General features: G+C 34.9%; 2 protein-coding genes across 13 annotated transcripts in view; both read left to right on the top strand.

Moving 5' to 3' along the window:
• The first annotated feature begins 499 nt into the window (after positions 1 to 499).
• LOC122418933 (RNA-binding protein 45) lies at positions 500 to 9440 on the top strand. Of its 8 annotated transcripts, none has more exons than XM_043433093.1 (8): positions 501 to 784; positions 1325 to 1439; positions 1922 to 2721; positions 3508 to 3749; positions 4468 to 4599; positions 4828 to 5224; positions 5416 to 7780; positions 8934 to 9440. In XM_043433093.1, the coding sequence occupies exons 1-5, from the start codon at positions 580 to 582 to the stop codon at positions 4579 to 4581; spliced, it is 1476 nt and encodes a 491-aa protein (XP_043289028.1). In that variant the 5' UTR covers positions 501 to 579; the 3' UTR covers positions 4582 to 4599; positions 4828 to 5224; positions 5416 to 7780; positions 8934 to 9440. The 8 variants fall into 8 exon arrangements, with proteins under 8 accessions (XP_043289031.1, XP_043289032.1, XP_043289030.1 ...); XM_043433094.1 differs by having other exon boundaries at positions 5416 to 5502; XM_043433096.1 differs by lacking the exon at positions 4828 to 5224 and having other exon boundaries at positions 500 to 784.
• A 1141-nt stretch (positions 9441 to 10581) lies between these two features.
• Positions 10582 to 15177, top strand: part of per (period) — a 35845-nt gene continuing 31249 nt past the window's right edge. For all 5 annotated transcript variants that reach the window (XR_006262801.1, XR_006262800.1, XM_043433264.1 and 2 more), the window contains exon 1: positions 10582 to 11040. Coding sequence is in view for 3 of the 5 variants with exons in the window: in XM_043433264.1 (XP_043289199.1) it covers positions 10961 to 11040 (80 nt within the window). In the remaining 2 variants the exon portion in view is untranslated. The remainder of the gene's footprint in view (positions 11041 to 15177) is intronic.

Raw genomic sequence — 15177 nt, forward strand, 5'->3', positions numbered from 1 at the left:
GCGGACTAAAAAACGGGTCATTTCAGTTTTGGAAGAAGCCTGTTCGGTGGAAAATCCTCTTTTTCCCATTCCTCTTTGTCACATAGCGTGACAAAAATTTGATGAAAAAGGGAAAGATGGTTGTTGGTATTTATAAGAAAATTGACATACGTCATGTTGAGGGAAAAAAAAATGTTGACATATTTCTCATACTTATTTCTATCCAATAGGAAAACATTGGTACACTCCGTTTTCGAGTAAAATTTTGTAAACAGATCTTGTAAAATAATGTCATTTTAATTGAAGAATTTTATTTCGATAAATTTGTGTTTTTCTCTCATGTTTTGAACGGTGTGAACATCATTTTTTTCATTTCGATAAAGAATTGCTACTCCAAAAAGAACGAGAAAAAAACAAAAATAATATTTCGTTTCGTTGATTGGTAAGTGGCGACCTCGCTCGATCGCGACGGTACTGTCGTTCGTCGGCTGTCGGCTTTTCTTTACGAATCGTCGTACGTACGACGAATATCTCTCGTGTGTGTGCTAGAGCCGGCTACGCTGTCCTCTCGTTTCCAGTATCACCCTATTCATTTGCAAAATGGCTGATCACAGAGAACGAGATACGTACTATTCCCCGTCGATCCACGATCCACGATCAAAGAACGACGATCCTCCGAACTCGCGTTTATTTGTTATTTGTCACAAAAGTTTAGACGAGGATGATCTCAGAAAAGCTTTCGAGAAATTTGGAAAAATCGAGGATATATGGGTCGTCAAAGATCGTAATACAGGCGAAAATAAAGGTAAGTCTTTCTCTTTCTCTCACATCCTTTAGTCTATAGCTGCTTTCCTTCTTATCCTTTCTCCCCTCAATGGACCTTTTTTCATCAATGATCGATTATTTTTTTTTCTTACCGTTCGAATTACAACGTTCGAATTCTTCGAACGTAACATTTTTTTCCATACTTTCTTTATCTATACATATATATTAATTAGTTGAAACGGCACGGAATTTTGCGGTGCGATTACGTCTTTCGATTCCTCCGATTAGTGCGCGTTTACTTTTTTTTTCCCTTTAAATATTTCTAATTTGATTTTACTAAAACGTATTGTCTAAATTTCAAATGCTCTTAATTTGTTTTCTCAAATGATTTCAACTGTTTAATTGACACTTAGCTCTCTATTCTGTATTGACGATTGAATGAAATATTATTACAAAACTATTATTTAAATCCTTCATCATGTACCCCGGATTGAACAGTCGGATAAAAAATCATGACGGATTACAGGAACAATTTGTTTGTTGAACATTTTTGAATTCATTATTATTCTTGTCTTTACAGGAGTTACTTACATTAAATTTTCCAAAACATCAGAGGCTGCTTTTGCACTGGAAGAGATGAATGGAAAAATGCTCGGTTCAGTTGGTAGACCAATCAAAGTTATGATAGCCTCAAAGTGAGTATTTGCCATCAGTTAAAGTTATTCATTGGAAACAATGTTTATTTCATAATATCAATCATGGATATATAAAACTACAATATGTAAAAACATGTAAATCAATTTCATTCTTTATTGTAATGTGCTATCAATGATGGTGCATTTTGAGAAAAGACCGAAGGAAAAACATATCAAAAGAACCGTCTAGAATGTGAATACCAGAAAATAATTATTAGATTTTTTTAAAGCGACGAATGCTTGAATTATTCTTTCATAGATTCGTCGTTGTTGAAACCAGCCTTTGTTAACTTTGCGTCAAAAGAATTGAGTGTTATTTAGTACGTTTGCCAAAAGAATGGTCAAAATATTGATAAAAGCCTAGAAATTTTCCATCAAACGAACAACAATGATAGAGCGAAAGATTGAAAATCTTGGAGTTTTAGACAAAAAATGAACTTGACCAATGGAAATGAGTTGTGAAAAAAAAACATTGGTTCCAGCCGGGATCAAGGTTCGGTGCGTGAAACAAACGAGGAAGAGAGATGGGTACGTTTATTCTGTGTATTGCCAAAGTCAATGACCGACGGAGAATTGCAGCAGGAATTTTCTAAATTTGGTGCAATAGAATATGCGACGGTGGTGAAGGATCGTAACACAAATGAATCAAAGGGTTTCGGTTACGTTAAATTTCGTAAAGTATCGAGCGCAGCGAAAGCATTTGAAGAGTGTGATAGAAAGTACAAAGCTGTATTCGCCGAGCCTAAGAAGCCAAAACCGGAGCACACAGAAACGAAATACAGCAACGGTTTGTCGGTCCCTTACGAGAATCTGAGTACTAACTTCGGAAATACCAATTTCGGCAAGAGCAGTATAAGCCTCGAGATTGCCACGAATTATCCAAATTCCGAGGGTTATACGCGGCTGCAAGTGATCGCGCATCCGGCATTGAATCAGGATCAATTGTGGAAATTATTCGACATAGTGCCCGGTATGGATTATTGTCATTTGAAAACCGATGTTAGATATAGAATGATGCCACGTGGACAAGCAACCGTAGTTTATTCGAACGCAAACGCTGCCGCTTATGCGCGTGAAAAATTTCACGGTTTTGAGTACCCACCGGGTCACAGAATGATTGTCAAGCCGGACTTGACTGGTGTCACTCAACAAAAAACAACGGTCAAACCGTTCAACACTAGCGTTACGGGAATCAACAGTGCGAGAACGGATCTGGCTCATCTGGCGGAAACAATTGCTCAAGCCACATCCTTGATTCAGGCCGCTGGACTAACGGCACCAAGTGAGTAAGCTTTATTCTTTGTTTTGGTAAGTCAAGAAATTTCTCGAGTCCGGTCACGAATCTTAGAGTTGGCGCCGCCGAGCTTGAATTTTTTTTCTTTCTTTTTTCTTTTCATTACGAATGCTAACCCTCGTTTCCGTGAAACGTGAATTCAGCTTTATTCTTTACTGGATTCTCAATTGTTTTCTGAGAATCTGTACGAACTATTGTTTATTTATACTATAAATCATTCGAAAGGTTTGCTATTTTTACATTTATGTTAAGTTGGCTTTTACATTTTTGGTTGCTATAGTTGTTTGTTTTAAGATTCATTCGAAGTACTCCGATCCTTTAAAACTCGCTGACCTTTGATATTTCACGGGTTTATGATGCAGATACGAGTATACGCGTTCCTCGACCGAGTGTACAAATGTAGTTTTTTAGGCTGGCTTTGATCTTCAATATTTTTTACGTCTTGAAGGAAAATAGTTAATACATCCGTGTATAAAAAAATGTTCAGACGGTTTCCATATCATTTCAATAACGATTTAGCAGTAAAAAATTTTGCATGATTTTCAAAAAGTATTTTAGAATTCTCGTAACCGGTATTCATGCGAGTTTCAAAGAGTAAAAAAATGTCTTGTGTTCGAATATATAAATTGACGAGATAAACGAAAAAGGGAAAATTTTATTTCCAACCAGTTTAAGATGCATACAGAGCAAACGTAGTATAGATAATCGCAAAAAATAATAATGAAAAAAACTGCCTCGACGACTATTTAACCTTTCACGTTTTTTCGACAACTGGTTGTTCAGGTTTGGAGCAGACAATGACCGTTAAATTGCCCCCTGTTCAACCGATGGCGAGCATAGACGCCGACGTCGAGAAACGATGTTTTATCGTTTGCGGGCCTCCCGTACCACCGATCTATGCAATGAAGGATGCTTTTTGTAGATTTGGTAATCTAATTGACGTTTATATGCTACCAGGAAAAAATTGCGGATATGCTAAATATGCCAACGCCGAAAGCGCCAACAAAGCAATCGAGGTATTTTCAGTATAGACACACGAGTACGTTTAAATTTATAAATTTATTAATGCTAAATCGACTTTGCAGCGATTGCTCAATATCGTTTCTCAGTAATGGTCATTGTGGAGTATACTGATTTCACGGATTTTCAGCATTCATATTTCGAACGTTACGGTATTTACTATTTCCCGTTTAAAAAACCGGTTTACTTCTATTCAAATTTTTCGTACAAAAAATTTAAAGTGATTCTACTTTGTGCGATTTTCGTTTCGTCGTTGGTTTAACAATTGAGTCTTGATAAAGAAGTCCCAAAAACGTGGGCGTGTTTTAAAAGAAATTTCAATAAAAATGATCTTTTATACGAAAGATAAAATATTTCGAAGATTCATATTACGGAATGGATTGAACGGAGAATTAAATGGAAAGTATGGGTGAATTTTTTCGTCTCTCATCGCGTCTGCATCTATAATAAGTTGAGCAATTGATGACGCAACAGACATGACTCTTTCTCGTTTCGACTTCCATACGAAGTTTGCGTAGGATTTGGCGAGGAGCCATTTCATGTGAAGTTTTTATCTTGAGATCATCGATTGAAGATTTTTTTTTTTTTAGCCAATAGGAAGAGTAGGAGAAATAACTGAAAAAATGTGTACGACTGTTAGGGCAGCTCCCAAATGTATGCAGATTTTTAATGAGAGAGGATTTGTTGTAATTAAGCGAATATGCGTTTTTGCAGCTACTTCATGGACAGGAGATTTACGGTTCGCGATTAAAGGTATTGGAGGCTGAGGAAAGAAACGTCGGTGACGATCGACGAAAACGTTTTAAAATGGACGAAGACGAGAATTAGTCCTGTCCCGTGTGTCTCGTAAGTAAGCCACTCACAACTGTCACAAACAGAAAAGCAAAACGAAAAAAATGGATGAAAAAAAAGAAATAAATGAAAGATACGTATTTTACACATTTTGGAATCATACCGGGACAATAACAAAAAAAAAGAGATTCTCGACGAGATAGCCAAAAAGTATCATTACCGAGTACCGAGTTCATTGGGGGAAGGAGAGAAAAAATGTAATCTTTCTATTTGTCTTCACAGAGACTGACTGGTACACACAAGCTGGACGCACGCAACAATTGAGACGAATTTTAAGACTCACTTGACCACATCGTTGGCCTGCAACCGAGGATAAACTACTCCAACTACCTACTTAAAAAAAGAAACAAAACAAAACATACCCTCTATATCGTTTACCCTCGCGAAACCTCAACTTAACTGAAACTTTAACGTTACATTACAGCATTCTTTACTTATCATCGTTACACGTACATGGGCGCATATTTCGACTCATACATTTCGTTCGGTAATCGTTTGAGATAGGCCTGTGCGAAGAGCGATCACAGCTTCTATTCACAATATTACAACAATGGTACAACTGAAACAAAAACCGCTTAAATGAGACGTTACGAATTTGGACTGTGAGCGAAAAGCAAAAGTAAACAAAAACAAACGAAACGAGATACAGAATAACATGAAACTATGCGAAAGAAAAGTTGGGTATGGGAGTATTTTCATAAGTTTGCTAAAGGGAGCTCGAAAAGAAGCAACGATTTCAAAAGAAAAGTAACAATACGGAAAAAAAGAGATGCGTACGAAAGATCTATATTTTTGTACTGAATGTTACAGGCTGTGTGCGTTCGTCTTCAGCGAGGCTTCTTACCGAGTTCAATATTATTTCTTCGCTCTGCGAACAACGAAAAAAGGGAAACGAAAGTAATACGACATTTTTCACAATAGACTGGCAAAAGTACATCATACTGAATCGATGTCGATTAACATTACATTCATATACACGAATATGCATAGAAAACACTTAACATATGAAACAGTAAATCCTGTTCGCACAGGCTTTTAGGTAAAAATCGTGCCTTAGAATTTCTAAGGCAATCGAGATACATCGATTGATAAATTCATACTTCGAATTTGTACTGAGGAAAAGATAATAGAAAAAGTATTTAACCTCAGGCGGGTGTAGCGGTCGAATCACTGAGGGAGGAGCTGAGCAATGAATTTTAATTACGAAACTATTTAAAATGCAAGGAATCCAATGATAAATTTTAAATTTTCAACATCGTTACTACTAGCAACGGGGAGACAGGGGATAGGGAATGTTTTTAATGACCAGATCTCGCTGAAAATATTTCGATAGGTCAAGAAATAAAAACAATTTAAAAGTCTCTCAAATTTGTACATAAAAATCTGAAATGAAAAAAAAAAAAGTAAAAAAAAAGGAGTTCGAATAAACGAGTCTGTTTGAAATTTGAATACTTGAAATCCCAAGTTCTATGTTTTTCCATATATACTCAAATATAAAGAACTCTTCTTTACGGAGTGTGCCCCTAAAATTACATTTGCCTTTTTCTTTCGTTCCATTTATTTTGTTTCGGAGAATTTTTACCGCGTGACTAGTTCGACACGAGCGAATTATAGTACGCATGAAAATTGTAGGAAGGACAATTTTGAAAAATTCGTCATTAGTGCGATAGTTGTTTGTTTCGAATCGATGTCACTACTGTCGTAGAAAATAGATGAGCGACGATTGTCCAACAATCTGTAATCGCAACGAAATCTGTTTCCCTCTGCGTTATTGCATAGTTAACGTAAAATTTGCAGGCCGCAAGTGGAAGTACACGTCACCCTGATATATATTTTGAAATGATGCAAGATAAATCGATATCTTTTCTCTACAGCGCAGCGGGGTGTTGGAATTAATGAAAAAGTCATTTTTTGGCAATCGGGTTTTTGAAAAAAATTGACAGGTTGAGACATGTATATATTATTTTAAATAAATTCTGCTTGAAGTCATTTTGGATAAGTAATCATTCTAAGACTCGGGGTCTTTAAATTTTTTATACAAATTGGGTAAAAGATCATCGAGATACAAATGAAAATCGGTCGTCACGAATCAGCAAAGATTTTTAAACGTTGTTCACTTGAAAATGCTTCGAATCATGTGAAAAATGCGAAGCAAACCGTCCCGGAAATTATTTCATTACCGTCATGTCGATGACAAAGATTTTGGATGAAGAAATAATCAATATTCAAAAATTCAAAATGTGCGACCAGAAAGTGTCATATTAATATCACTTTAAAAATCAAAATTATGAGAAAAGGGTTGCAGCCTTAGAACGATTGGTTTTTCAAGTAACTGGGGAAAATGATTTTTTTTTTCACCAAATCCCCTCGTGCAAAATTGGAAAAAAATATTTCCATGTTCTTTACATCACTTTATGATACTTATATATATATATATATATATATATATATATATAGATATGTTAAAAATTAAAATGAAAGATCGGAAAAAAACATCAATTGATCAGCACAACGAAACGTAATAAGACGTTGAGCATCGATCAGCACTCTCATCACATCCGCTTCATAAAAATTTAGGAAAACAGAACAAAATAAAGATCTCATAGTTTGTATAAAACCACGATTTTCCCGACATGTTTCTAAAACATTAAAATCTTAAGTTTTTCTTTCTTCTCAGCCATAAAACAAACAAAAAACATGGGAATGAGCGGCTTTAGCGTACGAAAACGGTATTTGGGCGTGACTACATGTACGAAATAGATCTCGAATATGAGAATGTTTGCGGCATAATATAACGAGTATAGATTGCAAGTTCCTGTGAATATCAGGTAGTAAGAATCGTACATTCGCAATACATGTGCGTGTATTAATTATTGAACAGGGCTTAGACGTTGCATCAAATGAAAAAAGAACCAATCATAAACACGTAAAACAATAACGTCCATCTCATAACAAAAAAATTTGCGAAAATCTTGTGCCTCGAAATCTCTGACATGAGAAGGATTGATAACAAATAAATAAAAACAAAAAGGAATAGAGTCGTCACTACGCGAACAAATGATCACCTGAGTGTGTACACCAATCAAGATGTGCGCTCGACCTTATGACTGTAACGCAGCATTTATGCTCGGTGACTGTAACAGACCGTGGCCTGAATGAATCAAATACACACGCTGTACGCAAAAATCACTGACTCTCACTCTCGTATACTCTTTTCATCATTATATATTTATATATATTTATATATTCAGGATTTACAGTACTGCAGAGTATTCCTTTCAGGGAAGCGTATTGGAGAATTTGTAAATAAAATAGCAAGTGAGCGTATCAGAACTTGATAGAATTTTAAGGATAAATTTCGCTGTTTCTCTACTGAATTTATCATTTCACTCTTGCGAGTGAGAGGGAAATCGTCACTTTCTTTCATTTTCTCATTTTGTTCGTTACTTAACTGTGCAATGATACAATCAAATGGAAATTTGGGCTATAACTTTTGGAAAAGAAAAATCGATGTCGTGGAGGTAATTGTCGATTCTGTGAAAACAAACGATCAGGACTGAGCTGATAGTCGAATAGACGTGGTATGGCGTTTAAACCAAATTTTTGGCTCATTTTTCGATGGGCTTAATTCGAAGTCACGCATTGAAGCGTGCATCGAGTACGAAAGTTCAAAAATCAATTCAGAGAGCAACTAAAATAACGTTTGAGAAATTTCTTGTGTATTTTTCACTTGATCTATTTTTACTTTATTCGCAACTCATCCAAATGGATCGTTTTTTCAGAATCTTGAAAATTCATTTATTAATTCAAATCTAATGAGATCCTGAAATGAACAGCTGTTAGATATTTTTTATGCCAATTTTCATGAAATATTTAAAGTTATAGTTGAACTTGTCCCTGAGTGAAATTTCGAGCAGATAAAGAAAGTGAAACGATTTGTGACCTTCCTTCCAATTCTTTCAAATCCCCTTTGTCAACACTTCCTGAAAGGAATACATAAAAAAATAACCACAGATACTCTTTATCAAAAAATTGAAGTCCAGAATATCGAGCTCCCAGTCAAAAAGTGCAAAACACTTTTTTGTTAGATCTTTAGATGGGATATTACTTGAAAAAAAGTACAATAAATATATTAACTTGACTGTTTCTGTTCCCTGGTCTGCACTTCACTGTGACGAGCATCTGTGGTCGAATGTTCTCTTTATAAATTTTTTAGTTAACGCAATTGGTAGGAGTACGAATAAGTTAGTTATTCACAAAAATTTTACATTTTTTCATATCGTGAAAAATCGCAAAAACCTCACGAATTTTTTTCCTTTCGTTTTCAGGGTGACCCGGGATGAAGAAAAGTATACACAACGGAGTACCTGAAGACTGTGATATCATTACCATCCCGTTGAATTTAACGGCCTGATGGATTCTGCCACATCGATCATTTCTATATTTGTTCGGTTCTATATGAATAAATATTATATAAATACATACCACGAAGACGGTTGTAACGCATTTATGAAACAGAGAGTAAATATTTTATACTGTATTACACAATACTGATCAAGTTTATTTACACGTTTAAAATGCTTTTCTATTCTTACACTTGATCAATGTTTTTTTGGCTTGGAAAGTCTTTTTTATGTCTCGAATTTTATTATTATCAGATTAATAAATATACTAATTTCGAAAATTTCTTGAAACGAGCATAAAAAACCTGTAGACGAAGTGTTTTTCAATTTTTTTTGCACTCTGAACGTCGTTGTCGACGCGACAGATTTTTTAACTCCTTCTGACCTTGTAATCGGGCCGCTAATTACCAATAAAAATCAACTTCAATTTAATTTTTATATAGTCCCATGCAATTATATTCCGCAGTCAAATTTTACCGAGTAAAGAAGGAATTTGGAAGACTAGTACGAAATAAAAACCTAAAGGTTAGAAAAAACATGAAGAAAATTGAAAATTCTATGAGCCTGTATAACGTACACTGAAATTTTTTCGATTTTCGTTCAGGACTCGTTCTTGTAATTATCACGAAAATTGATACATTCAATACCATAACTCGAAATCTACAGGCTATGTGAAGAAACATTCAGATTCAAGATTATTTTTCCGACGAGATGGCTCGATTGAAAAAAAACTCCAAAAATATCTCGGCCAGAAGAAAAGTCGAGAAGCCAATGATTTGTTAATATTGTTCGCCGAATAACTATGGAAATAGGAATTTCTATTTTTTCTGTACCTGCGTCACACCCTTTCGTGTCTGTTTTTGTCTGTCTAACCGATCGCTTTGACCCTACTTTTTTCGTCACTTCGCTGTTTCTGCAGATCCCTCCAGAGTGTTGCCCACAGCCGCGCTTTCCTAATAATGCCCTTCACGAGCCAGTGCATGGCTAGGCGGTCCCAAGCGTTATTTTGTCCTCGCCCAAGGTCGTTTCAAATTCACCAGACCGTAAACCCATCCCTGTCGTTTTTTATTTCTAGTTGTATTCGCTGTTTTTGAATTTTTTCGGTCACTTGAATGAATGTAACAATTTGAAAAACGTAAAGTCCAAGAATCGATGAATTTTCAACTCATAAACTTGTGCAAAGTTCCCTTCAACTGAATAACTTTTGCAATAAAGTATTTATACTTCTTTTTAGCTGTTTTCACAATACCAAGATAACGCGATACTTCGTAACATATTTGATCGAAAAACAATGCATGTGAATCTTATGTTGTCGTCGTAACATTTGTTCAACGCAATAGTTTAATAATGATAAACTCGTTCCTATTTTCATCGCTTTTGTTGTTGTCCGTGTCCGGTGTTTTCCTAAATATAAATGCGAAGGAGAAGTGTAATCGACATGGATTACATGAAGCAGCGAAGTGCCGGGTAGTGGGGGGTCGCGAACCACGTGCACAAGTGATTGCGTGTCGCAGTGGCTGGAGAGCGTATACTCCGGATTCCCGTTTGATAATAATCATTATCGAAACGAACTTCGATGAGACTGGACGTATCGCTCTTAGGCGATCGTATTATTCGGTCAATTTGAACATTTATTTCTTGACACCTGAACGTCAGTGAATTAACATTTCGCAATAGACGACTATTTATTTATTTTTTATCCTCAACGCGGATATTATTATTTATTTAATTTTAGTACTTTGGTAAAATTGAGTAAATTTTTCGTCATCTCGTTAGCAATTTTTTATTCCGGCTCAACGGCTCCTCTCGACTCGGTGATCGAACCGTGCCGAGCGGAAATAGTGCGAAAAAGTAATTGCAGCAAATATCGAGGCGAAGCGAAATGGCGAATTGATGAAAAATCAATATTCAAAGAAAGTGAGATCGGCACGATAGAATTTTTGCGCAACATCATGAAGGGCTCATCGAACGACAATGGAAAGATCTCCGATTCCGGTAACACCAACTCGTGCGTCAGTCAATCGCAGAGGAGGTCAGTGTATTTTTTGCTCTCTTAGAAATTTTTTCATTTCGTTATCCCTCCTTTGGGCGAAAAATTTTCGTTATGCTTACACGAATTACTTTCAAGTTGTTGAAAAACTAATTTGCGGAAGTGAAAAAAAAGGTTTTTGCGTGAACAATAGTTTCACTCTTTGATAACGTGCCGAAATTTTGTTATCGGTCGTACACGAATTTAAACTCTTCGTACGTGGAAGAAAAATTTATATAGATAAAACAATAAATTTCCACAGTAATTACTATTTTCGTTTCCCTTATTTTACAGCGTTTTTTTCTGGTTTTTTCTTTGAAACATGTGTGCCCATTTATTTTTCTGCGTTCTAATTTTAAGAAAATATTTGTGCTCCTGCGAAGACAGTAAAAGAGAAGAGGGAAAAGTGATTTGAAAAAACAGTGTGAAATGGCAAAAATAAAAATATTTCTCTATCAATAACGAGTATTAACAAAATTGCAAATAGAATCTCAGTGAGTTAATTTACTGGAAAAAAATTTGTGATCCTCGGGGATTTTGATTTTTGAGAAAAATGTAATAAGGTTATTTTTAAAACTTTGAGATTAATTAAGAACATTCTCAAGTCATACAAATAAAGTTGATCGAGCGGTCGTTTAAGGGCTGAAGCCACTGGAACGGTTTCGAAAAATGATTTTTATTTTTAAAGGTGGTTGTATCACGATATAAGGGGAAGTTTTTCAGCATCTATTTGACTGTACGACAAAAAATTATGATTGGAGAATATTTTCAAATGGCGGAACGAGAACCATTCCCGCGAAGCTTGTTGAATGCGAGCTCGCGCAGTACTTCGAAAAACTGCGCTTCGAAAAAAACCTTTTTGAAGTTTCACAAGTTTTGAATTTTACTGGAATGAAGGAACGGAAATTTCGATCATTTCGAGAGTACTCGATCGGCTCAGCATTTTCTTTGAAACAAAAATTGTATGATCGAACGCCATCCTTAAGCTTGACGATTTTTAAAATAGCGATCACGGAATCGTTGTAATTGAACACGGCGCAAAGTCGCAAAGATTATGTCACACAAAAAGTGATTTAACAACGATAGTTAGAACTTTGTCAAAAATTTATTCCCTCAAAAATTTAGTGTGAAGGTAGGAAATTCAGGGGCCACCCCACCAGTTTTTCCAAATTTTCTGATTCTCGTTAACGTTGCACTGGAAAACGTATTTCTACAGATTTCAATTTTTATCCCGTCGGCGAAAATGTTTTTTTAACAATTAATTTTTTTTTACCAACTTACTCAGTGGTAAAAATGGTGAATAAATTGCTTCATTCTGTAGGGATGAGATCACTTATAGTAGGCAGACCTTATACTCTGTCAAAACGATCGTTTGGCAAAAAATTTTTGGCAATATACCCCACGATTTTTCAAATTCATCCGATTTCTAATGTAAAATAAAAAAAATGTTGAGATCGCACATTGATTGAGCATTTTTAGAACAATTTTTGTAATGGGTAAGTTAAAAAAGTCTTTTCCAGCTGGAAAATCAATCGATTCACGAAGGATGTCCGAGACAATCGCGATTCATTTTGAAAACTAATCAGAAAGGAGAATGTTGGTGAAAAATAAACTCACAAAGTTATAAAGGGTCATCGAAAAGCGTGTTTGGCGAAAAAATCAATCGAACGTTAAAAATAGATTGCCCCGAGCATCAAATCTATTTCTCCAGCGTTGCGAATGGAGTCTTTCGTACTTGGATGAATGTTCGCATTGCTATTCTTCGATCAACTCGTCATGAGATTAGTGAATGATCGTTGTTCAACATTTCATTATAACTCTGTATTTCAAGTTAACTGAATTCTGGTTTGGTATAACAACAAAATTTGTGATTGTTCGGAACGAAAGTGGGACGGTTCAGAGTATTCAACTCGGAGAAAACGAGGTCGAAAATTCTACAGGAAAGTACTAGGAATATAATATCTCGGGGACAGTACATACGTACTGGATTGCAGTATTAATTCAAAGAGCAGTAAAAACAATTGTTCTATCCACCGTAGTAAAAAGACCAATACCCAAACCTTTTATTCAAAAGACTCAAGAGTCTTTTTCTCTATAAGCATACTAAAAAATCTTTTCAGTCACTTCAGATGTTTATATTGTAAAATATGCTCGGGCAATCCTGAAAGAAACTAAATGCATGGTAAAATGTCATACGTATTCGGTGTATATTCGTGTATTTATCATAGAATTTACTTTGCTGACAGCCAAAATTGGTGTTTTACAATACGTTTCCACTTATCAGTAAGTATGACGCTGAAGTTTGCAACGTTGGAGTCTAACGAAATGATGTAAAAAAACCCCTAATGATTCCAGTAATTCTCCAATTTTGTTACCTGTCGAATTTGAAATTCGTAGTTTTTCAAGCTGCACCGGTATTTCGTGAAATAAAAAATAATTAGTGAATTACAAATGTTTTTTTCCTTCATTTCGTTGGACTCCAACGTTGCAAACTTCAGCGTCGTTCAGTAAGTGCTAGTCTGACACGACGAATAACACTCGAAAACAAAACGAAATATAGTTCTCACGTGGATCACTTTTAGCTATGCACATAAAGCTGTTAAGGGACGCGAAATATTGCGAATTCAAAAAATACTATGCTGTTTGTAATCGGTGGCTAAATACTTTGAAAATTCTTGAAAAATAATATAATATTATTTTTTTTATAATATTATATTAATATTATAAAAATATATATTTAAATATAAATAATATATATTTTAATAATATATATTATTAAAGTATATATTATAATAATATTTTGAAAACTATAAAAAATGAATATGCGTTTTCTCCGTGAATGCTGAATTCTTCGATGAGCCCACTGGAAAATCGGATGGAATTTTTTGCCGGTACTTTTGTCCAGACTTTCTTACTTGTGTCCTTAATATTGCACAGAACGGAGATTGCGATACTGCAGTTAGGCATTAAACCGTAGCCAATTGATTGAATTGTAGAAATGAATTTACTGCAAAAAATGTCTCAATATGATTTTTGTTGTATCGATTCCTCCGAAAAATAACTTGATTGATCGCCTGACCCATTGTTCCTGATTGAACCTAAGTTGCCACAAATTTAACAAACTTTCGCTCACCAATGAAAACATTAGAGCCTTAGTAGCCCTCGAAAACTTGACAAAGCGTTCAGAAATAGGCGGGTGCGAAGAGTAATTGAAAAAGTGCTTGGAACCCGGAACCATAAACCACAAATAGCGCGTGCCAATTATTAGAAATATTCCTCCAAACAAATTGGGTTTAAGATACCCATAATTAGATTGTTGCGAATTCATTCGACGGATTCAGTACATAATTGTCTTTACGTAGCGACACGCTTGCCAAATATAGAACCCTCGACGTCACGTTGCTCGCTTTACCATATCGAAAACGTGGACGGTTATAGAGGCAATTAAAAATAGGCATTTATAAATATTTCGGCCAGAGGCAATCAATATTACTTTGGTGTCTCTCAACAGGTACGCGAATAGCATTTCGATAGATAGAGCACTTTCATTTTTATTTTATTTATTTATTTTTATTATTTATTTTTATTTATTATTTATTAATTATTAAATTATTATTATTAATATTTTATATTATTATAATTATTATATATATATATATATATAAATACTATATATATATATTATTATTATATATAATATTATAATTATTATATAATTATAATTATAATTATTAATTATATTATTATTAATTAAAATTAATATATTATAATAATAATAAATTAATTAAATTATAAATAATCGTTACCGCAAACGGTTATAGAACCGATTTCAACTCTTGAAGTAATAGTTGAAATAGATCGTAATTGATCACACGAATAAACTCAAAGTTTATTTACCAAATAAATCAAACTAATCGCTCGAAGTTTCAATTTTTTGTCAACAAACTTTGACTCAATTTCACGAAATAGGCTAGATAATAGAGCGGTAGTTGACAGAGCGTGACTTGTTCATATTTCGATCCCTCGGCATCTCGACTCCCCGTGTCAGGCCCCATAGAACTGCATCGGTCAGTCAGGTCGGACTTCTAACTGGCTAGCTCCATCGAGCAAGGTTAAATTGCATCGTCGATACTCCTAAAC

The sequence above is a fragment of the Venturia canescens genome, chromosome 1, assembly GCF_019457755.1.
Source record: "Venturia canescens isolate UGA chromosome 1, ASM1945775v1, whole genome shotgun sequence".
Classification (NCBI taxonomy): domain Eukaryota; kingdom Metazoa; phylum Arthropoda; class Insecta; order Hymenoptera; family Ichneumonidae; genus Venturia; species Venturia canescens.